Source organism: Nannobrachium achirus (genome assembly GCF_963921795.1).
Source record: "Nannobrachium achirus genome assembly, chromosome: 21".
Taxonomy (NCBI): domain Eukaryota; kingdom Metazoa; phylum Chordata; class Actinopteri; order Myctophiformes; family Myctophidae; genus Nannobrachium; species Nannobrachium achirus.
Window position 1 is genome coordinate 10,103,079 of NC_137828.1, and position 24,385 is coordinate 10,127,463.

Consider the following 24,385-nt stretch of genomic DNA (forward strand, 5'->3'; position numbering starts at 1 on the left):
AAAAACTAGACTAAAACGTTAGGGAGGGACTAGTGGAGAAGAGAGTCATTTTATGTTTGGTTGCTCTCAGGTGTTGCGTGCTGAAAATAGCCGATCTACAAGCTCACAACGCGTTGCAGCGCGGCGCGTTGTGAGCTTGTAGATCTGCTATTTTCAGCACACAACCAAGTGTAAAATCAGTCTTTACGATGCCATCAAGGCCTGCCAAAATACATTTTAGTCAACTAAATCAACTGTAGATTTAGTCGCGTAAAATCTTATGATATTTAGTCGACTAAAATTAGACTACCACTAAAACTTTTCAGGTGACTAAATTATGACTAAAACTAAATGACATTTTATTCAAAAGACTATGACTAAAACTAAATCAAAATGTGCTGTCAAAAACAACACTGGCGCCTCGGCACATCAAAGCAGTGCACATTAGAATGAAGCGCGTGTAGAGCTAATTATCAATGTGTTATATTCAGTCAGAGAACTGAATGAAGCGCGTGTAGAGCTAATTATCAATGTGTTATATTCAGTCAGAGAACTGCCGACAGTCATTTAGTGAAACAGGAGGAGGCGTGCAACGCTGTTAGTTGAGAAAACCAACAGTGTCAGAATGACTGCTGTTCTTGCGGAGTAACTAATTGTGAAAGGACGTGACTGAGGCAGTGTTGTTTTTGACAGCAAATTTTGATTTAGTTTTAGTCATAGTCTTTTGAATAAAATGTAATTTAGTTTTAGTCATAATTTAGTCACCTGAAAAGTATTAGTTTTAGTCTAATTTTAGTTGACTAAATATCATAAGATTTTAGGTGACTAAATCTACAGTTGATTTAGTCGACTAAAATGTATTTTGGCAGGCCTTGATGGCATCGTAATGACAGATTTTACACTTGCCATCCAACGCTGCGACGCGTTGTGAGCTTGTAGATCGGCTATTTTCAGCACGCAACACCTGAGAGCAACCAAACATAAAATGGCTCTCTTCTCCACTAGTCCCTCCCTAACGTTTTAGTCTAGTTTTTATTTTGTTGACGAAATTGTCAATATATTTAGTCTTAGTTTTAGTCATCACAGCTTAATTTTGATTTAGTTTTTATTTAGTTTTCGTCAGTGAAAAAACGCAGTCGACAAACATTTTTCGTCATAGTTTTAGTCAACGAAATCAACACTGGCCTGAGGGGCATATGAGAGTAGGATGAGGATGGCTGGTGTACCCTGAGTGTGTGTGTGGGGGTGTCGGACAGCTCAGAGTCTAATTAGTTTGACCCAGCCCAGGTGCAGTCAGTGGTGTAAAGTAACTAAGTACATTTTCTCAAGTAACTGTACTTAAGTACAAGTTTGAGGTACGGTACTTTTACTTTACTGGAGTATTTCCAGTTTTCAGTACTTTCAAAAGGACAAATCTGTGTTTATTAAAATTGATCATGGTTGATTTGTGCTCTTTATTCAACATGGTTTGCATGTATTCATTCAATTAATTCTAATTGACTCTTATCTCCGGCTCCGTTGCCCCTATCCATGCCAAGCTTTGCACACACACTCATTGGATGGCAACTCACAACCCCCACCCCTCATTTCTCACATGCCCCTCTTTTAGTGCCACCTTCAGGTCACATTTTTGGACACTGCTCCTACAGATTTTCACCTAAAATCACGTGAAGCGCTACACAGTATCTCTAAAGTCATGTCATAAACATGGATCTGTCCCATTTCCCACATTCCCTCCTGAAAGTTTGTGTATGCGACCTGACGGTCGCTTATCTCCCGATTTAGGGAGTCTTACTGGTTTATATTTTATAAATAAAAATCTCTGTTCGAGACTCACATTTGTGTGTGATTTGTGTCTGATTTAGGCTTATTAATGACAGGTGGAACGTGTCACTGAAGCCAGCATCACTGATGTGCATAATTTATTTAGTTTAGTCTTTTAGTTTAGTTTAGTTTAGAATTTGAAACGTCTAATCGTCTATATTTCATTAATCGTTTGAACTGCACCGACCTAAATGAAACGAGGGACATACGAAAACACACACGCACGCACATGCATCCCATTCCTATAGGGAGAAGGCCAACGGTTAACTGTAGCCAGACAAAGAGCCAAACGGTCCCTCTGACTTACATCACTTTATGATAATATAAGGGCCTTTGAGATGGGTGTGTAAAAAGTAAATAAGCACTGCTTACTATTGTGTACGTGTGTCTGTCTGTATGTCGTGACGGGGAATTTGACAGACATATACTCTCATAATTTTTATCGTCTTGTCTGTCTGTGTTGTTTTTCTCTTCTCTTGTTCAGAGGCATCTTTAATCAGGGCTATCTGTGTGCCAAGTGTGGTCTGGGAGCTCATAAAGAATGCCTGGGGCGATTTGGCAGCTGTGGAAAAACAGGTGACACACACCTACACATACTGTACATACAGTACACACACACATGCACACACACACACGCAAACACAGGAATGAAACACACAAACGCGTATGCATGGATTACAAGCGTACAAGCACTCTCACACGCAGACACGCACACGCACGCACGTACACAGGCACGCACACACAAACGCACGCACGCACGCACGCACACACGCACACACGCACGCACGCACACACACACACACACACACACACACACACACACACATATCGTCGTTGTCTGGTGGAAACCTCGAATCTCCAAGTTTCAAATTTGTATGTTCTTTCGCAAAGTAAAGCCCTCGCGGTGCGAGGCGTTGTGTGCTTGCAGATCGGCTGTTTTCACTAGTTTGAATCATTTTTAAATTGATAAATGCAAAACGAACGGTTTTGGACATACAAGGTTTTCACCGGACAGTCACGATATACACATGCATATGTGTACATTATGTACCAGCAGGTGCATAAGAGCACCGTGCTTGTGGTGCATGTGTTCAAAAGGTCAGTTCTCATTCCATATATCCTACTGTACAGTATATATTCATACCATAGTCTGTGTGGGAGATGTTGCAGATATTTCAGTCTATAATGTGACACTAAGTGCACTCTAATGAGGTAAATTGTTGATGCACGCCCGGGGAATCCAAAGGAAATGCGCGAAACTACGCCATGCCAAAGACAATTAAGGCTATAAGGGGCAAAATGAAAATAACTTGAATTGCACGGTGCCCTACTGACAAATGCAATGAATATTTATGTAAACATATAGACATTAGGAGGCACGGTGGCGCAGTGGTTAGCGCTTCGCCTCATAGCTAGAAGGTCCTGGGTTTGATTCCCGCCGGGGGACGCTGTGGGCACTGGCGGCGTGTTCCTCCTCCGCGTCATCAGCGCCCACACCCTAGGTGGGGTTGGCGATAGGGCCTTTCTGTGTGGAGTTTGCATGTTCTCCCCGTGTCTCCTAGGGTTGATACCCTCACAAAAACATGCACGTAATCCTGGTCTCAATAATGCCTCCCCCTGGCCAGCCGGGGCGCCTGATGGAGGGGAAAGGAACTGGTTGGAATAACGTGTTCCTTCCACGCGCTACGTCCAAACCAGGGAAATCTCCACTGTCAGGTGAAAAGAAGCAACTTGGACTCCTCATGCATAGAAGGAAGCATGAGGTCAGTCCGTTGCCTCCCCAGGTTGGCAGAGGGAGAGCAGAGCCCAGGTTTACATAGGCAATTGGCACTGGGTGAAAAAATGGGTTACAAAATTGTGGGATAAAAATTATAAAAAGTAAAACATATAGACATTAAAATATTTACATTTGCCATTGGAGATATTGCATAGATAACGTGAGGCTCTGTATATGTGTAGTTTTGAGTATTTATGGCGGCTTGTGTGGCTTCAATCTACACACACTGAACTCCTTGTGGGCCCTTAAAAACCTGCTGAGCATGTCCTGTGTGTGTGTGTGTGTGTGTGTGTGTGTGTGTGTGTGTGTGTGTGTGTGTGTGTGTGTGTGTGTGTGTGTGTGTGTGTGTGTGTGTGTGTGTGTGTGTGTGTGTGTGTGTGTGAGAGAGAGAGAGAGAGAGAGAGAAACAGAGAGAGAGAGAAACAGACTGAGATTGAGAGAGAGAGAGAGAGAGAGAGAGAGAGAGAGAGAGATGGAGAGATAAAGGAGAGAGATACGGTAGTGTGTGTGTGTGTGTGTGTGTGTGTGTGTGTGTGTGTGTGTGTGTGTGTGTGTGTGTGTGTGTGTGTGTGTGTGTGTGAGAGAGAGGAGTGGTACAGTGTATTGCTCTAGTCTACATACTGTACAGTAGCAATACTATGTACCAGAACAGAATGTTTTTATGAGTGAACAACTTTTACTATGTGTGTGTGCGCGTGCATGTGTGCATGCGTGTGTGTGTGTGCCCGCGCGCGGTTTGTGTGCGTGCATAAGACATGTTTTTTTTGCTTTGTGTCTGAGTGTGTCTGTGTGTTGTTTTTATAACTGAGCACATGAGTTTTACAATGTCTACATGCTTACTGCGTGCGAGCGTGTGCAGGATTGTGCGAGCGTGTGCAGGATTGTGGCCGCGCGCCCACTTTCTCGTGGCAAGCCGCCAGCTCCAGTAGGACATGATGTCCGTCTCGTCCCTCTGTGGGTTGTGGAGGCCACACCAGTGTTTACAAATTTAGATTTAGTTTAGTCAGTCTTTTAAATAAAACGTCATCTAGCCATGCTTCAGTCATCTTTAAAAGTTTTAGTTTAAGGACACAGTAGTTTTAGTCAGCTAAATATTATAAGATCTTAGTCGACTAAATGTGCAGTAGATTCTGTCGACAAAAAAAAGTGTTTTTGCGTGCCTTGATGGCATTGCAATGACTGATTTTACACTTGGTTGCAAGCTTGTAGATCTGCTATTTTCAGAGTGCAACACCCGAGTGCAACCAAACATAATATGACTTGTCTTGTTCTACTGGATCTCTTCTCCACTAGTCCCTCCCTAACATTTTAGTGAATTGTCAGTTCAAATCCCCCCCCCCTCTTCACTCCCACCAGTATCGCATCTCCCCCGTCTCTATTTCTTGGGCTTTTCTGCCTTTATTTAGATAGACGGGAAAGTGGGAGAGAGAGAGACACAGAGTAACACGCAGCAAAGGTTGTCGGGCTCAGGAATCGAACCCGCGACTCACTGTCATTAGAGCATTAGAGCCTATATACATGGTATGCGCCTCCCTTATCTCTCCTGTGTCCAGACAGCAGAGACGTATCGCTATTCGTTACTAGCAACCATGTCGACGCCAGGTCCATTTTTTTCCTCTCCCGTTTTAGTGGGAGAAATATGTGAAAAAGGTGTTCACTTCCGGCAGAAAGCGTGAAAATTAGCTAGGGGTATTTTTGTGCGCTGAATTCAAAAATTGACAAGCACTTTTCTCAAATTCACTTTTCTCTCATTCACTTACCATACAGGGAAAAAAGACCCCCCAAAAATCTTCTTTAAGTAGCATGTGAGGGGTCTATCTAGGGGGTTTTCATGATTCTGAATCCATTCCAAGCATTTGTTTTGCACAAAAAACATTCCTTGGGCAAGAAATGGACCCCACAAAACTATGGTTTAGTGACGAGTCATCTTTTCACAGTTTTGTGGTGTCCATTTCTCTGAAAGGAATGTTTTTCGTGCAAAACAAATGCTTGCAATGGATTCAGAATCCCGAAAAACACCTAGTTTGACCCCTCACATGCTACTTGAAGAAGATTTTTTGGGGGGTCTTTTTTCCCTAGTATGGTAAGTGAATGAGAGCCACCAGATCCCATGGGAAAAGTGCTTGGGACCGTCAATTTTTGAATTCGGCGCACAAAAATACCCCTAGGTGCAGATTTTCACGCTTTCTGCCGGAAGTGAACACATACTTTTTTTGTTACATATTTCTCCCACTATTTGCCATTTAGAACAAGTTGTTCTCAAACCTTTCCATGTCATGGACCCCCAAATTGATATGTATTTTTGTCGCGGACCCCCATCTGTACATGTTTTGTGCTAGAGATCCCCAGAAGAGAAGATTTGTGTTACACCTGCTATTTTGGAATAGCCAACGTACAGTATGCAATATGGATGGAAAGTTGTTAAAATGACTGTTAAGACAGAGGTCTTCAACAGGGGGTCCAGGACTCCTAGGGGGTCCTCAGAGTTACTGCAGGGGGTCCTCCAAAACTCACAACGCCTCGCAGCTTGTAGATCAGCTATTTTTTTGGCAAAGAGGTTTGGCTTAGAGGGAGAGGAAGAGCAGAGTCAGCAGACTAGTAGGTATTGACAGTTCAAGTGGTTAAATATATGAAAATACACATTAATCCAACCTACACAGGTGATAGTGCTGTCAAGTCTAAACTGTATAGAAATAATCCATGAACATTTTTAATCTGCTTCATCTCTCTCTGAGTTAAGGGGTCCTTGGCCTGAAAATGTTGAAGACCCCTGTATTAAGACATTTTGCTTGGGACCCCTGGAACCCCCTTCAACGTTTTCAGTTGAGAAATAGATGAATCAGGGACCCCCCACAACCTTTTCATAGATTCCATATAGTTTCATTGTTTGACAGCCCAATTATCAGTGTATGTTGGATTCATGTCAATTTGTGTTTTCAGATATTTAACCACTTGAACCGTAAATACTTAGTAAACTTGACCTTTCACTCTGTACTTAGTCTGCTTTTCCCCCCAAGCCAATACACCAAAGCTCTTAGCCATTTTGGCTAAATGTCTCAGAATATGGACACTAGGGTTCAAGTGGTTAATATAAAAGAAATATATATATATATCACTCAAAGATTTGGAGGACCCCCTGTAGTAACTCTGAGGTCCCCCTAGGGGTCCCGGACCCCCTGTTAAAGACCCTTGCACTAGAGGACTGCTCACTGTAGTGAGAACACCACAGCCTTTGCAGGGAGGACGACGGCTGTTTGGAATAAACACTTTGTGTTGCAACATCACAAGGCAGGCAGGCATGGAGTGAGGCGGGGACACGTAAAAAAACAACCTGAACTAACGTAACAAACACAGTTTGCCGTGCGCGTGTGCATGTATGCGTGCTCGCGTGCTTGAGTGTGTATGTGTGTGTGTGTGTGTGCAGGGGCGTCACAAGGGGTAGGAAAGTGGGACTGAGTTACTGGGGCCCAAGGTGGTGGAGGGGCCCTAATAACTTTATCTATTGAAAAATAGCAGATATACAAGCTCACAGCGCGGCACCGAGTGCCACGCTGCGAGCTTGTAGATCTGCTATTTTTGAAAAGTCGTGAAAATGTGTGAAAATCTTTGAATATATGTATTTTTTAAGCGAACATTTCTAACTCAAATTTTGCTTCTGGGGGGTCCCTGGAACGAAATATTTTGAGATCGGGGTCCATGGCCAAATACATACCATTTTGGGGGTCCTTCACATGAAAAGGTTTGAGCTCCACTGACATCGAAACATAGGTTTTTCAAAAAACCTCAGAAGGATTTGAAATATTCAAAGATTTTCATGATTTTTCAAAAATAGCAGATCTACAAGCTCGCAGCGCAGCACTCGGTGCCGCGCTGTGAGCTTGTATATCTGCTATTTTTCAATAGTTAAAGCACAGGGGCCCCACAGTGAATCCTTGTACCCAGGGCCCAGAATTTGGTGTGACACCCCTGTGTGTGTGTGTGTGTGTGTGTGTGTGTGTGTGTGTGTGTGTGTGTGTGTGTGTGTGTGTGTGTGTGTGTGTGTGTGTGTGTGTGTGTGTGTGTGTGTGTGTGTGTGTGTGTGCGTGTGTGTGTGCGCTTGCGACGCAGAGATATGCCATTGTTTGCCTCAAGTCCACCTGTCTCCCTGGCTCTGGTGTTATCAGCTCTCAGCCGTGTACCTTTGTGTAACAGGTCAAAGTTTAACTCGGCGAACAGGCCTCGCTGGGAGACAAAGAGGTGTGTGTGTGCATGGGTGTCACATCAAATTCTGGGCCCTGGGTACAAGGATTCACTGTGGGGCCCCTGTGCTTTAACTATTGAAAAATAGCAGATATACAAGCTCACAGCGCGGCACCGAGTGCCGCGCTGCGAGCTTGTAGATCTGCTATTTTTGAAAAATCATGACAATCTTTGAATATTTCAAATCCTTCTAAGGTTTAAAAAAAAAAAAACCTATATATGTTTCGATGTCAGTGGAGCTCAAACCTTTTCATGTGCAGGACCCCCAAAATGGTATGTATTTGGCCACGGACCCCCATCTCAAAATATTTAGTTCCAGGGACCCCCCCAGAAGCAAAATTTGAGTTACAAATGTTCGCTTAAAAAATACATATATTCAAAGATTTTTTCACACATTTTCACAACTTTTCAAAAATAGCAGATCTACAAGCTTGCAGCGCGGCACTCGGTGCCGCGCTGTGAGCTTGTAGATCTGCTATTTTCCAATAGTTAAAGCATAAAATAGTTAAGGCCCCTCCAACACCTTGGGCCCTAGTAGCTCAGTCCCACTTTCCTACCCCTTGTGACGCCCCTGTGTGTATGTGTGTGTGTGTGTGTGTGTGTGTGTGTGTGTGTGTGTGTGTGTGTGTGTGTGTGTGTGTGTGTGTGTGTGTGTGTGTGTGTGAGGGGTGGTGGCGGGGGTGGGGTGTGGTGGTTGCCTGTCCTCCAGGGAGCCAATGAGCGGAAACCGGTGGAGCAATACGCACAGGTTGGCCCTGCCTCTGCCCCCACCCGCCACCCGCCCACACCCCTCCCTGTCAGGTGAAGAAGGCAGCCCTGCAGCCAAAAACAAAGCTAGTTCAGTCAGCGGTGCCTGCATAGTGTCAGAGTTAGTGTTGTGTACACTGGGTGAAAAGAGAGATTATCTGACATATACTGGTTAGATTATATGACTGCTTTTTTACAGGTATACTGGGCATATACCCACATTATTGGATATATACTTTTGGAGAGATTTTCGGGGCATATTCCTCTGTATTCAGTGATAATAGGTGATATACTGCCCCCCAGCTAGACAAAGGCACACAGTGTTGGATCGCTGTGTGTGTGTATGTGTTGTTGTGCTGCAGCTGCTCTAGCGCTAATGAGGGACTGTAGCTCTCGCGCTGCTCAGAGGAGCAGCGTGATGTGCATGGGGTTTGAATGTGAGTCCACCAAGCCGTCACTCACCGCCACGCTTCCCCCTCTTCTCAAACTCCTTTCAGATCCCGGCTCCGGCAAAACCCAGGTGAGCTCCTCTCTCTCTCCGCGTGCGTGTTTGTGTGTTATGTTTGTGTTTTATGTGCGCAGGTGTTAGGGCATTCACTAAAGTATTCGAATGTTCGAATATCAAAGTCACTATTCGACATTGTTCACCAAAGTCGAATATTCGTTTTTTTATTATTTTTTATTATTGTTTTGTCTTAAAAAAATATATAGTTTATAAAGCTTGGCTAGATAAGAATGAGTTGTCAATGCCCCTGGTGGATGAATTTGTTAATGCTCACCAGGGGTTCTCAAACCTTTTTAGGCCGTGACCCCCAAAATAAACATATTTGAACTGGGGACCCCCACCCTGACAAGCACTTAGAATTGTAGGTATTACATTTAATGTGACTTCGTACTCTCCCATGCCCCTGTCTCCATAGACTTCCATGTAATTCATAGTGCACGGATCATGCACACCCATGCCTAGATAATGCACCATGTGTGTCCACATTGCTCACAGCTTTCAAACAAAAAAATCCGAATGGAAATCCGTTCAGGCATTCATGAGATAGCAGCCATTATGTTTTCCTAAAATGTAAACAAAGATGGCTGCCATGTTTGAAAGATGGTGTTGCTATGGGGGTTAAACATGCAATTTCGCGATTGCTATCATGCCTGCTACATTTTTTGGGGTCCACATTTTTTTTCCCCGGGATTATCGGGCCTGGCGGGGAAAGACATTGAAATAATCTGGCATGCAATGAGTTAATATTTGACAGTTTGGCCTGTCCTGTTGAATATTCGACTATTCGAATACTTTGAGGTCGAATAATTCGAATACTAAAAATCACTATTCGTGAATGCCCTAGTGCGTGCGTGCGTTTTTGTGTGTGTTTGTGTGTTATGTTTGTGTTTATGTGTGCAGGTGTTTGACTTTTATGAGTTCTCCCCTCCCGGGCTCCCATATTATACATATATATATATATATATATATATATATATATATATATATATATATTATAGCCTAATATCGTTGCTGCCTACTTGATCACACACAGGGACGTGCTGGCCATTGGGAAAAGCGGGACAACTCCCGAACGGCCGGTTCATTCCCGGCCGGTCCAGGCCGGCCATTAGGAAAAAATAAAAAATAAAATGTCGGCCTTCGTTCCGTTTTGGGGGCTGGGCGGCCAACAAAGTAAATCGTCACTGTCGGGCAGAAACCTCGTATCTCCAAGTTTCAAATGTGTAAATTTTTTCCGCTTCATCATACAAGGCAGTCGCACAAAACAGCAGATCTACAAGCACACAACGCCTCGCACCGCGAGGCGTTGTGTGCTTGTAGATCGGCTGTTTTCACTAGTTTACATCATTTTTTAAATGATAAATACAAAACAAACGGTTTTGGACATACATGGTTTCCACCCGACAACGACGAAATATAACTCATGTAATTGGCCCACTGGCTTGTCACTTGTCATGATCTGAAATGGCAAATCTTTGAGTAGCAGCAGCAGTGCTATAGAGAGAGATCTCTCTCTATAGCGCGCAATGAGGGCCTCTCCAACTCTTTTTCCCGGGCTGAATCAGGGGCCCAGCATGTCCCTGGTCACACAAAAGCATCACAAGTGGCAGATCCGCAAGCTCAAAACGCTGTGCGACGCTATGGCAGGGTTGTATGTTATATGTTTCGGACATGTGAGGTTTCCGCTTGACAGAGACGATACACCAGGGTTCCCAAATAGGCGGCCCGCGGGCCATTTGCGGCCCGCGGGAGGCTACTGTCTGGCCCCCACCAACCCCAGTAATAATGGTGGTATAAGAGCAGCAACAACACTAGTATATCATCGTTGTCGGGTGGAAAACCCATATCTCAAAATGTGTACGTTCTTTCGCAAAGTAAAGATCTGCTTCATCAAACAAGGCCGTCGCACTAAAGTAGTGAAAACAGCCGATCTACAAGCACACAACGCCTCGCGGTGCGAGGCGTTGTGTGCTTGTAGATCGTCTGTTTTCACTAGTTTAAATAATTTTTAAAATGATAAATGCAAAACGAACGGTTTTGGACATACAAGATTTTCACCCGACAACGACGATATCTGAACTGTCGCTGGAGTAGCGGGAACGCCACCGTTGCCCCCTGCAATGTTGTGGCCCTCGGCTTGGTACCCTAGACATAATTTGGCCCTTGGGGAAAACTAACTTGGGAACCCTGCGATACACCAAAGCGACTGATGGAGCAGAACTCGCTGCAGCAGCCCTTACTTAGCCTGGGGTCGGCAGGAACTTCAGCGTCTTGCAGATTATATGAAAATGCATCTCTATCGACTGCCTCTGCCATAGTGTGGGAACTGAATCTCAGAACAATTATACCCCAAACTCCAGGGTGACGATGATGACGAGACATATTGTTCTGTGCAACTTTGAAGTGTTTTTTTTCGATGCTGCAATTGGCATAGTTTGCCAGTGGAGGCTGTAGTGCAAGTGACAGGCTGTTGATTCAGTTATCCGCTCAGTGACGTACTCAGTCAGTGATGGCTGTCAACTGACTTCAGAAATGCCAGCTTACTTTTTTTCTTAAATTATATTTTTCATCATTATTATTAGTTCTATTATTATAATAATAATAATGATTATATCCACCTGTAAGTCAGCCCAAACCACAACAATGCAACTAGTCGCAACTCCTTGCAACAGAACAGTTTTAACCCTGCAAGGCCCAGCGTTGCTTTTTGGCAACGTTTTTTAAATCATTTTTTTTTTAAATGTTATAATTAGTTTTCCTGTTCTTTTTTCACATTAACATCACCATTAAATCCTATTGTTTAGTAATACAATACCATTGGCCACGATATTTGCACATAAATACCCCCCACAGAGACTGACATTCACACCTCCCAGAGAAGTTGAAATTCCAGCGTCTGGACGAACAACATCTCACTTTTTAACTGAATCTATTCCTCACAAAAACAGTAAAATGCCTGTAATATTTTTTTTGGCAATCATTAGAATGTCTAGAACATGTGCATATGTTATTATTGTGAAAAATATCCCCAAAATGCAAATTAGAGCATACTTTATGATTTATGGCTATAAAACCTTACAAAAACATTATTAATTTTTAAACATTACATTTTCCTGTGATTAGGACTCCACCATCTGATTTTTTTCAATTTTCTTTGGCAAGTAGAAATTAATTCGGGTCTTGCAGGGTTAAGGACAGTCCACACCAATTGGGGATAATGGTTCCGAGTAGTTGCAAGTAGTTGCACGCAACTGTTTGGTTGCATGGCGAATCCTTGGTGTGGTTTGGGCTTTAGCATGTCTGTGACTGACTGTCTCTGCAAGATGTGCATGTCTTTGTACCTGTATTTGTCCGAGCTTCGTCGTAGTTTCTCAGTGAGTGTGTGCAGTGTGTGCAGGGGCGTCACACCAAATTCTGGGCCCTGGGTACAAGGATTCACGGCGGGCCCCCCATGAATGTTAACTATTGAAAAATAGAAGATATGTGCCGCGCTGCGAACGTGTAGATCTGCTATTTTTTTTAAATCGTGAAAATGTGTGCAAGAGAAGAAACCTATGTTTCCATGTCAGTGGTGCTCAAACCTTTTCATGTGAAGGACCCCCAAGATGATATGTATTTGGCCACGGAACCCCATCTCAAAATATTTAGTTCCAGGGACCCCCCCAGAAGCAAAATTTGAGTTACAAATGTTTGCTTAAAAAATACATATATTCAAAGATTTGCACACATTTTCACGACTTTTCAAAAATAGCAGATCTACAAGCTCGCAGCGCGGCACTCGGTGCCGCGCTGTGAGCTTGTATATCTGCTATTTTTCAATAGCTAAAGTTACCAGGGCCCCTCCACCTTGGGCCCTGGTAACTCAGTCCCACTTTCCCCCCCCTTGTGACGCCCCTGAGTCTGTGCATGCGCGTCTGTCTGTGCAACTGTCCGTCCGTGTGATGTGTTCTGCTGTTGTCTCCTGTCCGTGTGATGTGTTCTGCTGTCGTCTCCTGTCCACGCTCTCATCCTGGTCTCTCTTTAGCAGGACAAAACGCTGAGCCGCTCGGATCGAGACACAGGTGAGGCTCCGCGCCACAGCGCACTTACACCATTTGCATGGATTAAAGTTCTCAGTCGCCCACGACTGATTTTTCATTTCACTCATTTGGATTCCATAGAAGTCTTCTATGGCGGTGGTTCTCAACCTTTTCAGGCCCCCAAAATGATCATATTTTAACTGGAGACCCCCCCCCCCCCACCCTGACGAGTGCTAAGAGTTGAGGCATTACATTTTGTGTAACACGGTTCTATAATGAAAATAGCCGATCTACATGCTCACAACGCCACTAGTTGAGAACCACTGTTCTATGGAAGCACGTCGCGCGCCGAATATAGACGATCTACAAGCCTGTAGAACGTCTATTTCCGCTTTTTAGTTGTGTTAAGATGAAAGCGCATTTTGATGTGCACGGTCAAACTAGCAATGGAATACCTTGAACCAGAACCAGAAGCATCTTCCATAAACATGAATGCTGGTCTCAGAAATTCCATAGAAGCAAAAGGTTGATTTATTACAAAACAAAAAATAAAATAAAAAATAAAACAACATGAACCCTCGCATCCCTATTCCGAGGAGAACTTTAGCAGATCTACAAGCTCTCAACGCTTGTAGATCGGCTATTTTCGGCAAATAGGTTTGGTGTAGAGGTAAAAGAAAGAGCAGACCAAGCACATGTCAAGATCAAGTTTACAAAATATTGACCATTTAAGTGGTTAAAAGTCTAAAATATAGTAAAATACACATTAACATGAATCCAAAATAGACTGCAGACAGTGCTGTCAAACAAGTCTATGAATCTATCCAATGAAATCGATGAAAATATCCATCACACATTTATACAATATGTAGTGGGGGTCCCTGCTTCATCTCTCTCTCTCTCTCAGCTAAGGGGTCCTTGGCTTGAAAACGTTCAAGAACCCTGCTTTATTCCATGCATCCATCAACATGCAGACTCCAGCCACTCCTCTAGAAGGCCTCTCTCTGGCCTGTTCCGCTCGCTCCCTCCCTCCCTCCCTCCCTCCCCCCCCCCCCCCCCCTCCCTCCCTCCCTCCCTCCCTCCCTCCTCCCCCCTCCCTCTTTATCCCCCCAGAGAACACTCAGCATCAACCACATCAACACGCGAGGCCATGCCTTTAACCCATTTAGAACGGGTTACACATTATTGGGTATCATTATTTTATGTTTTAACTATCGAAAAATAGCAGATATACAAGCTCGCAGCGCGGCACCGAGTGCCGCGCTGCGAGCTTGTAGATCTGCTATTTTAGAAAAATTGTGAAAATTTGAATTTTGACCCGATTCTATAAGTGTCTTTTGAGTCCTTCTAAGATTTTTGGAAAAACCCTATGTTTCTATGTCAGCAATCTGGCCAGCCATCGTCAAAGAAAAGGTCCTTTTCACTTAACTGGAGCTCAGTTAGTCTGTTCTTGAGAGACTACTATGTCAGTGGTTCTCAAACCTTTTCATGTGAAGGACCCCCAAAATGATATTTATTTGGCCACGGACCCGCATCTCAAAATATTTAGTTCCAGGGACCCCCCAGAACAGAAGCAAAATCTGAGTTACAAACGTTCGCTTTGAAAATACATAAAGACTTTTTTCAAAAATAGCAGATCTGCAAGCTCGCAGCGCGACACTTGGCTTGCCGTGCTGTGAGCTTGTATATCTGCTATTTTTCAATAGTTAAAGCATAAAATAATGATACACAATAATGTGTACCCCGTTCTAAATGGGTTAATCTCTGATAAACATGCCCCCCCCCCCGTCCCCTCCAACCCCATCCTGATGCAGAAAATCATTATTGACCGGCGACACATCCAAATCAATAGCTGCCTGATTGCCCGGCATCTCGTAAAATTGACCATGCCGGTCGTGTTTTTATGTTGTCGCACTTGTCGGTTTGCTTTTTTCATCCTCCTCTGCTTTTCAAAGGCACGCTGGCATAACACATGCTGCGGGCCCTTCATGTGTGGGCTAAGGAATGTTTTTTCGTACCCCCAAGACGCAAATTCTCCATGCTTGCACGATATCGTGGTCCTTTGGAAGTCAATCCTCTCTGGGCTAGTTAGCGCTGGCAGATCTTATACCCGCGCCGGCAGATCTCAACGCCTAGATTTATGCTATGGTTGTAAAAGGCTGTGTCGCGTGCTGAATAAACAGCTGATCTACAAGCTCACCGTTCCTTGGCAGTATAAAGTATAAAATCCATCTTCAGCACCAGAACATGCATGCTTTTCAGTATAGCGTCGTTACTCGTTTATGTTCTGCTAGTTTTGCAAAGAGCCTATCGTCACTGTCGGGCAGAAACCTCGTATCTCCAAGTTTCAATTTTATTTTATTTTTTCGCAAAGTAAAGCCCTGCTTCATCATACAAGACCATCGCACAAAAGTAGTGAAAACAGCTGATCTACAAGCACACAACGCCTCGCGGTGCGAGGCGTTGTGTGCTTGTAGATCGGCTGTTTTCACCAGTTTAAATCATTTTAAAAATGATAAATACAAAACAAACGGTTTTGGACATACAAGGTTTCCACCCGACAACGACGATTTGCATGTTACATCCTACAAAAATATAAAACTCCTCTTCAATAACATGCAATGTCAGGTTTTTATTGCATGTCTTCCACCGGCATAAAGTATAATCGCCTCCGTCAGGAGGAAACCTCCTCACGTGTAGGCCACATTCTCATAATCGCATAATAATCCCTCCTCCATCTCCCTGTGTTTATTAATTCTTCAAGTTCAACTCACAATGTAACAGGACCCCCGCAAGCGCAGCGTTTTAGCCTATTTATCTGCGGTCGACGGTCGTAAACGGGCGATCAAAAAATAAAACCAGCGGCGGCCGGAGGGACTCGCAAAATCTACCAGCAATAAACCAGACAGCAAATACTTTTAATAGCAAGATATGAATATCTACGAAGAGGAGGACGTCAACGTCTCTCTCTCTCTCTCTGCCCCTCGTCTTGCCCTCCGCTGGCTCCCTCTGCGTTCCGCGCGTAACAAGCGTCTCCATTTGGACATGATTTGGCACAGAGAGCGAGAGAGAGAGCGCGCGCGCGCGAGCAAGGGCGAGAGACCCACACATCGGCTTGTATTATATTAGGCCTATAGCCTATATATGATATATACAAGTGACTCTAGTGGCACTTTCCTTTTATCTAACTGTGAGCAACTACTCACAAATAATACACTATGTGCGATCGAGAGAGCGGTGATCAGAAATGAAATCAATGAGGGGAGGGGGCGGCCAGAATGGTCAGACATCTAATGGTCTGGAGGGGGATTTAACCTTTTATAAATAACTATGGATTTAACCCGCACATGGCTCTATAGCCTACCACAATGTTTCATTGTCTGTATTTAAGACGGATGGATTCACACCAACAGTGAAGCGTTTGCTGTAGCGAATCGAAACCACCGTTTTTTTGTGGATTTGCATTCGTTTCTTTGATTCGAAAAAGAATACGGATGCATCTTCACACATGCCCAAACGTTGTGTATTTTCCGACAATACGTTAATTTTAATCTCAATAAAACGTGCCTGTGTGAATGCTGCCTGTGTGTGTGTGTGTGTGTGTGTGTGTGTACGCGCGTGCATGCGTGTTTGTGTGCGTGTGAGTTCAGTCGTCATGCATGTGACTCTGATAATCTTCTAAACCAAATGTAGCCGTGCCAAAAAATGCAACACTCGTTCCAGGAAGCCAATTCACATCCCGAGGTCTGCCAAGTCCTATAGCACCCAGTGCCAGCTCACCTCTGCCAGCGCAGAACACAACAGAGCAGAGTGCCGCCCCCACAGCAGGCACGTGCACACATAGACATCAAAGGGGGCTTGAGCCCCTGCCCTTTTATCCGTCTGTAAAAAGTGCCCTCTCCAGACCATGAATGCAGTTTTCACTTTGGTGAAAGAAATGCAAATGCCCCTCTTTCCATGCCGTACCTGAAGGCAGCATTCAAGAGAATTGCCTTGTCCAAACTCTCCTGAACTTGAATGCTGCCTCTTAGCCAGTAGCTATGCCCCTCCCAAAAAGCTTTTGTCCAATGCTAGCTTAGAATAACTTCCTGCTTGCCAAGGTTTGCCTTGGCAACAGCCTTGGCAAGCTGCCGGTTGCTAAGCTAGCATTGGACAAAAGCTTTTAGGGGAGGGGCATAGCTACTGGCTAATTGCCCTCACTGTGTAGAAATACACGCCGTCACAACAGTATCTCCAGTATTGACTTGATTATGCTTAGTTTAGTGGGGTATCGAGCACCGAAAATAGCCGACCTCCAAGCTCGCGTTGTGAGCTTGGAGGTCTGCTATTTTCGATATTTCCACCAAAAGGACCCTTGAGAAATGTCAGCCCCTGCCTCTCTAACATTCGCTGCACGTCCCTGCCCCCACAGTATCACGTCCGTGACTACTTTTATTCTCTCAAGTTTTAGCTCCAAGTTCTGACTTTGTGACAGAAATGTCAAAGTCACAAGTCAAGCGAATCAATATTTAATGTTTATTGAAAAGCATGAAGAAAGTTTGGGGGGGGGTAACCAGGGGGGACAGAGGATATCACGCAGCGAATAAACACCCCGACTGAAACAAACAGCGCTCACCCCCCCCCCCCCCCCCCCCCTCGCATCTTTTATCTCTTATCACCTACAGCTGGATAACAGCATGTCGGAGAGGGCACTTTTACTACGCTGGAATATAATAATGACTAATGAGTAGGGGTGTAACCATGCATTTTAACACTTTGCTAGCCGAAATAGAATGGCTTGTTGTAGATATTAGCCGTGAAATTTCTATTATTATATTATGATCTGAACCGCATTCATTTTACCAGACATCCAGCGCTATATCACGTGGTCTTCATCCCCCATTACCATACCGTGATCCCCGTTGTATACTCACCACAGTTCCCAGTGAAATTCTTCAATCTGCATTGGCTTAGAATCAAACCTCGGTTCGAAGTGAAGCGGTGAACTTTTATTCTATGTGTTCTAGAGCTATGAACTCTGTGATCTATACATTCTTCTAATTCTGAATGAATGAATGATTTTATCTGGAGGGCCGAATTGTCATGTGAAGCTTGACCAATCCTCATTGGACATTTTTAATCATCCAATCATCAGACCGGGACGGACGTTACACACATATTCTGGATGTACGGGAGAGATAAAACCTGTTCATTCTGGACTGGAATGACCATATATGGACATGAACGGGACACACAAAGCCACTCCTTGGAAGCGGCTTTCACCGCTTCAAAAACACAAAAAGTCAGAATTTGGAGTTTGGAGTTTTCTGATATATAAGACATATTATTATGACATATGATGTATAAGTCAGTAACCCGCTGGTCCTCCTCATGCAGGTCTTCCCAGGATGTTGGTCATCAGGAGCTACTTGGGGGTGCCGTGCCCCCCCTCAGGTCCCCCCCTCTCCATCCAGAGCGGTGACATCATCGAGCTGATGTGCGCCGACATCCACAGCCCATGGTGGCAGGTCAGTGTCTCCCAGAATCTGACCCAAAAATGAGGCCTGGCCTGGGCCAGGCTCTGTTCTCTGGTGTCTCTGTCTGTCTCTCACCAAGGTTATAATAGTTTTGGATTTTTCCATTAGTTTTTATTTTGATTAGTTTTGAGGTTTTGTTTTCAATTACAGTTTAGTTTTAATTCGTTTTTAAAGTGAGGTTGCTAGTTTCGTTTCGTTTTATTTTTTAATTTTTTAAATGCTTAGTTTTAGTTTAGTTTGTATTAGTTTTAGTGTTAGTTTTAGTCTTTTACGTAATATGGGGTATTTGTCAGGGGTGAGATTAAAAAAAGCTCCGAAAAAAGTATTGTCTAATAAAGAAAATCAACAAAACATCATATTGTTGAGAGTGGCAGGAATGTTGAGACATACAACTTCTCTCTTTGACCTCACCAACTGGTGTTTTTTATTTTTTATTTCCACAAAAGACGAAAACTAAGGAGATTTTGTCTATAATTTTAGTTTATTTTAGTTAGTTTTGTAAATACACAATACCGTTTCAGTTAGCTTTCGTTTTTTTAAAAAGCTTAGTTTTTATTTTTATTTCAGTTAACTAAAATGTTTTTTTTTTCATTCTAGTTTTCGTCTTTTAGTTAGTTTTCGTTTACTATCTCTCTCTCTCTCTCTCTCTCTCTCTCTCTCTCTCTCTCTCTCTCGGGGGATATTGGGGGGATATTTTTGGAACGAAGGGGCAGTCGACAGCTTATCGTCATCTTCATGAGAACGGGGGAAGAGATTAATTCCAGCAACATGCAAAAATGACACTGCACATGACCCAGGCAGATCAGACTCCCCCCCCTGTCCCCCCCATTTACTCAGATTACTTTTACCCCGAGCCCCCCGAAATAAGGAAAAATCTATAAATTATTGGGCACTGGGCGATTACATCATAGTTTAATGATTACATCATAGTTTAATCAAGGGCATCCAATGTTTTAAGACGAGGAACGCATTATTACGCATTATTTTATGCTTTAAAGGGATATTCCACTTTCAAAAAAACTTTTTGTCATTGTATGGTCTAATCAGGCTTGTATGAACACCCTGAACAGTTTTTAATTTTCTTCATTCAGTATTTAGATATTTGATGTAAATGTTACCAGGCCCGACAGGCCCAGGCCCTCTCCCCACACACACTCATTGTAACTTCAAACTCCATTTAAACCATGATAGATTCATTAAAAACACCCATTATTTTTTCTGGTGTCTCATAATACCCTCCTAATACGTGAGCAGGCCATGTTTTTTCCATAACGTTTTTCATGTATTTTTAATAATTCTTTGGGAAAATGGAAAAAACTAAATACAATAAGAAATATATAAAAAATTAATGAAAACTGTTATGGAAAAAACATGGCCTGCTCACGTATTAGGAGGGTATTATGAGACACCAGAAAAAATAATGGGTGTTTTTAATGAATCTATCATGGTTTAAATGGAGTTTGAAGTTACAATGAGTGTGTGTGGGGAGAGGGCCTGGGCCTGTCGGGCCTGGTAACATTTACATCAAATATCTAAATACTGAATGAAGAAAATTAAAAACTGTTCAGGGTGTTCATACAAGCCTGATTAGACCATACAATGACAAAAAGTTTTTTGAAAGTGGAATATCCCTTTAACTATAAAAAAATAGTAGAATATACAAGCTCACAGCGCGGCACCAAGTGCCGCGCTGTATATCTACTATTTTTTTTAGCTTGTATATCTGCTATTCTTTTGAAAAAATCGTGAATCAGGGCAGATCAGACCCTCCTCGCATGCACTCCTCCCACTCCGAGTCGGAGAGAGAGAGAGAGAGAAACACTCGATATCCGTCACCGTTGAAACCGGCGGCGGGCCCAATAATAATTCCTATTCCGGGGGGTTCCAGACAAAGTCAAATCGATCGGCGTAATTTCATTTGGCCCGTCAGCAGCCGTCTGTTTACTCCGTCAATGTTATAGCGGCTTAAAACCCATTCAGAACGGGTACACATTTTGTGTATCATTATTTTATGCTTTAACTATTGAAAAATAGCAGATATACAAGCTCACTGCCACGCTGCAAGCTTGTAGATCTGCTATTTTTGAAAAATCGTGACAATTAGAATTTTGACCTGATTCTATAAGTGTCTTTTGAATCCTTCTAAGATTTTTGGAGAAAACCTATGTTTCTATGTCAGCAATCTGGCCAGCCATCGTCAAAGAAAAGGTCCTTTTCACTTAACTGGAGCTCAGTTAGTCTGTTCTTGAGAGACTACTATGTCAGTGGTTCTCAAACCTTTTCGTGTGAAGGACCCCCAAAATGATATGAATTTGGCCACGGACCCCCATTTCAAAATATCTAGTTCCAGGGACCACCCAGAAGCTAAATTTGAGTTACAAACGTTCGCTTTGAAAATACATATAGTCAAAGATTTGTGCCGCGCTGTGAGCTTGTATATCTGCTATTTTTCACTGGTTAAAGCATTCAATAATTGTAGGCCTAAATGGGTTAATCATTACCGCGGCGCTACCGGGGTCCGTCACGGAGAGAGAGCCATAAAATGTCATTGGGGAGAAGTGTGTCACGGGTTGCCCTCGTAGTGAGTGGCTGTAACACGATCAAAAAGGAGTGTGTACTACAGTGCTTCATGTCAAGGACCCCCAAATTGATATGTATTTTACAGAGGACCCCCAGAAGAGAAGAAAGAATTCCAGATTATTATTGTTATAATCTTACAATAAACGCGAGAAATCTCTGCAAACTGGTGCTGTGGGAACCAACACATGCGCACCGGTCACGAGGACGTCCCACAATAACATACGTGGATGTACTCAAGAAAGACGTAGGAGCGCAAAGTACCAACGAGCTGGCCAGATGTATGGAGAACCGGGATGACTGGAAGCGACGATGGAAGGCTCGTCTGAGGACGACCTAGAGAGAGAGATGTATGTAATCCGCGTATCTCGAGATACCGGCTTCAAATTTGGCACACGCGTTCCCCGCCGCAGCGCGGAGTGCAGTGCCCGGCCTCGACCCGACCAATTTGGGATGCTCCTTTTAGGCAGAGTGTTTAACTGTACTTGTACTGTACTACATGTTTTTTATTGTATTGACTATACTTGTATTGTTCTCCGTCTTTGTCTAATTCAGACTACAATAATGGCATCCCAAGTTTCACCTGCAGCTTGCAACTTTTGTGAGCCCTCGTTTTAGTTTCTCACAGCAGTGATGTGAGGGTACAGTAATAGTTCCGTGCAGGGACGTCACAAGGGGTAGGAAAGTGGGACTGAGTTACCGTGGCCCAAGGTGGAGGGGCCCTAGTAACTTTAGCTATTGAAAAATAGCAGATATACAAGCTCACAGCGCAGCACCGAGTGCCGCGCTGCGAGCTTGTAGATCTGCTATTTTTGAAAAGTCGTGAAAATGTGCGCAAATCTTTGAATATAATATGTATTTTTTAAGTGAACATTTGTAACTCAAATTTTGCTTCTGGGGGGGTCCCTGGAACTAAATATTTTGAGATGGGGGGGGGTCCTTCACATGAAAAGGTTTGAGCATCACTGACATGAAAACAGAGGTTTCTTGGCACACATTTTCACGATTTTTCAAAAATAGCAGATCTACAAGCTCGCAGCGCGGCACTCGGTGCCGCGCTGTGAGCTTGTATATCTGCTATTTTTCAATAGTTAACATTCATGGGGGGCCCCGCAGTGAATCCTTGTACCCAGGGCCCAGAGTTTGGTGTGACGCCCCTGGTTCCGTGCGACGCTTTGCTCTGTCGTCTGCCAGTCTCGTGTCGCTGCCAACCAAACACGCTGTCACGCTAAACTGAAGCAGAGCGGATTACCGCATCACACTCGGCCTGCAAAGTGACGCAGCGCCGTGGAAAACACTTTATTTGTCAGCTTTGCTTGTCAAATTAAGACACTGTGAACTCTCGTGAGTTTCCCCACGGGAGGAATAAGCAACTCTGTTAGTCAGCTACTCTCTCTCTCTCTCTCTCTCTCTCTCTCCCTCCCTCCCTCCCTCCCTCCCTCCCTCCCTCTCTCTCTCTCTCTCTCTCTCTCTCTCTCAGTGGCGTCAGTTCAGCAAAAGCTAGGGTATGGCAAAGATGGGAGTCCTCATGGAAAAGAGGCATTACATTTTGTATAATACGGTTCTATTGTGAAAATAGCCGATCTACATGCTCACAACGCCTCGCAGCGCTATTTTCACGATAGAACTGGAAAAAAATAGTTTTGTCAGTTTTTTACACAGGTTTCTACGGTTTCTTGGGCTGGATATGGCAGCCTGGAACGGTTGTTCAAGTGCCACAATTAACAATAAAAAATGCGTTGCACCTGTCATTCTGTCAAGATGGGGAGAATAAAAGAATATAATTATAATACCTTGTTAAAGTGACCATTGTTACATTTCGCATTTGTAGTTATCTTAATGTAATTTAACATAACCAGCACAGACAAAGAGACATTCATGGATTTATATTTAAGAGTAACTTTTATTCTCCCCCATTCTGTCAAGATAGGGAGAATAAAAGCGTGGAGAATATAATTTTAATACCTTGTTAAAGAGACCATTGTTACATTTTGCATTTGTAGTTATCTTAATGTAATTTAACATAACCAGCACAGACAAAGAGACATTCATGGATTTATATTTAAGAGTAACTTTTATTCTCCCCCCCATGGCAGCTGCATACCTCTGCCATACCCAATTGACGCCCCTGCTCTCTCTCTCTCTCCCTCTCCCCCCCCCCTCGGCCAGGCATTATGTCTTTCAACAATAGTTAACTAGGGCTGTAAAAAAATGTGGACCATTCTTCTGTCACAAGCTAATTGTTTCTGAGTTATGGAGACGCGGGAGTCAGCCGGGCGAACGTAACCCAATTATCTCTCTTGTGGTTCCAGGGCAAAATCCTGTCGACGAAAGAGGTTGGCTTCTTTCCAAGCGACGCCGTCAAGCCGTGTCCATGTGTAAGCATTAAGCCCCTCCTCCTACCGTGTAGCGTGCCATAATCTTGGAACAAGGCTCGCCTCAGTGGCTTTTGCATTTGGCAGTGGTGTAAAGTGACTAAGTACATTTACTTAAGTACTGTACTTGAGAAAAATGTTGAGGTACTTTACTCTTTCCAGTCTTCTATGTCCGTGACTTGGCACATATCCCAGTACCTAATCTTATATACTTACTCAGTTTTTACACTGAGATATCTCTGTGTTTTCTTTACTCGTTATATTATCCATTTCAATTTCTATCTTACCATGCATGCACTGCTTGTTCTGTATCAGTCTCGACTTGCATAAAGTACAAAGGTATATATATATGTACGTATGTTGTGTGTGTGTTTAACCAGTTAAGCATCTTTGTACTTGGTCCATACGACAGATATGGAAAATAGACAACCTACAAGCTCACACCTCGTCGCATTGCTATTTTTGAAAAAATGTGAATCTTAAAAAAGACAAGTTTGGAAAATGTCTGCCTATGTGACATGCATGCCCAACATAGGGATGCCAGGGTCGATCTACAAGCTCACAACGCATCACACTGCGACGCGTAGTGAGCTTGTAGATCTGCAATTTTCACTTCTTTAAAATTTTTAAATGATAATAAAAAGGAACGGTTTTGGACATACTTTGGACAAGCTTTACCACCCTACAACAACGACCTACAGTAGGTCAGCTGTCAGCAGCGGACTGACTGACGTAGGCCTATCAGACTAGACAATGTGTCCACACAGCTGCTTTAAGTATACGAGTCCCTCAGCAGATAACATTATGCCCCTGTAAAGATAACCACA

At 43.6% G+C, this 24,385-nt stretch overlaps 1 protein-coding gene across 1 annotated transcript in view; it reads left to right on the forward strand.

Annotated features, from left to right (window-relative positions):
• Positions 1 to 24,385, forward strand: part of vav3 (vav guanine nucleotide exchange factor 3) — a gene marked incomplete at its 5' end in the record, with an annotated part of 107,115 nt that overhangs the window by 52,182 nt on the left and 30,548 nt on the right. Inside the window, 5 exons of the mRNA XM_080752422.1 lie at positions 2,224 to 2,379; positions 8,929 to 9,086; positions 13,096 to 13,132; positions 18,467 to 18,597; positions 23,496 to 23,561. Coding sequence (XP_080608548.1) covers positions 2,224 to 2,379; positions 8,929 to 9,086; positions 13,096 to 13,132; positions 18,467 to 18,597; positions 23,496 to 23,561 — 548 coding nt within the window. The remainder of the gene's footprint in view (positions 1 to 2,223; positions 2,380 to 8,928; positions 9,087 to 13,095; positions 13,133 to 18,466; positions 18,598 to 23,495; positions 23,562 to 24,385) is intronic.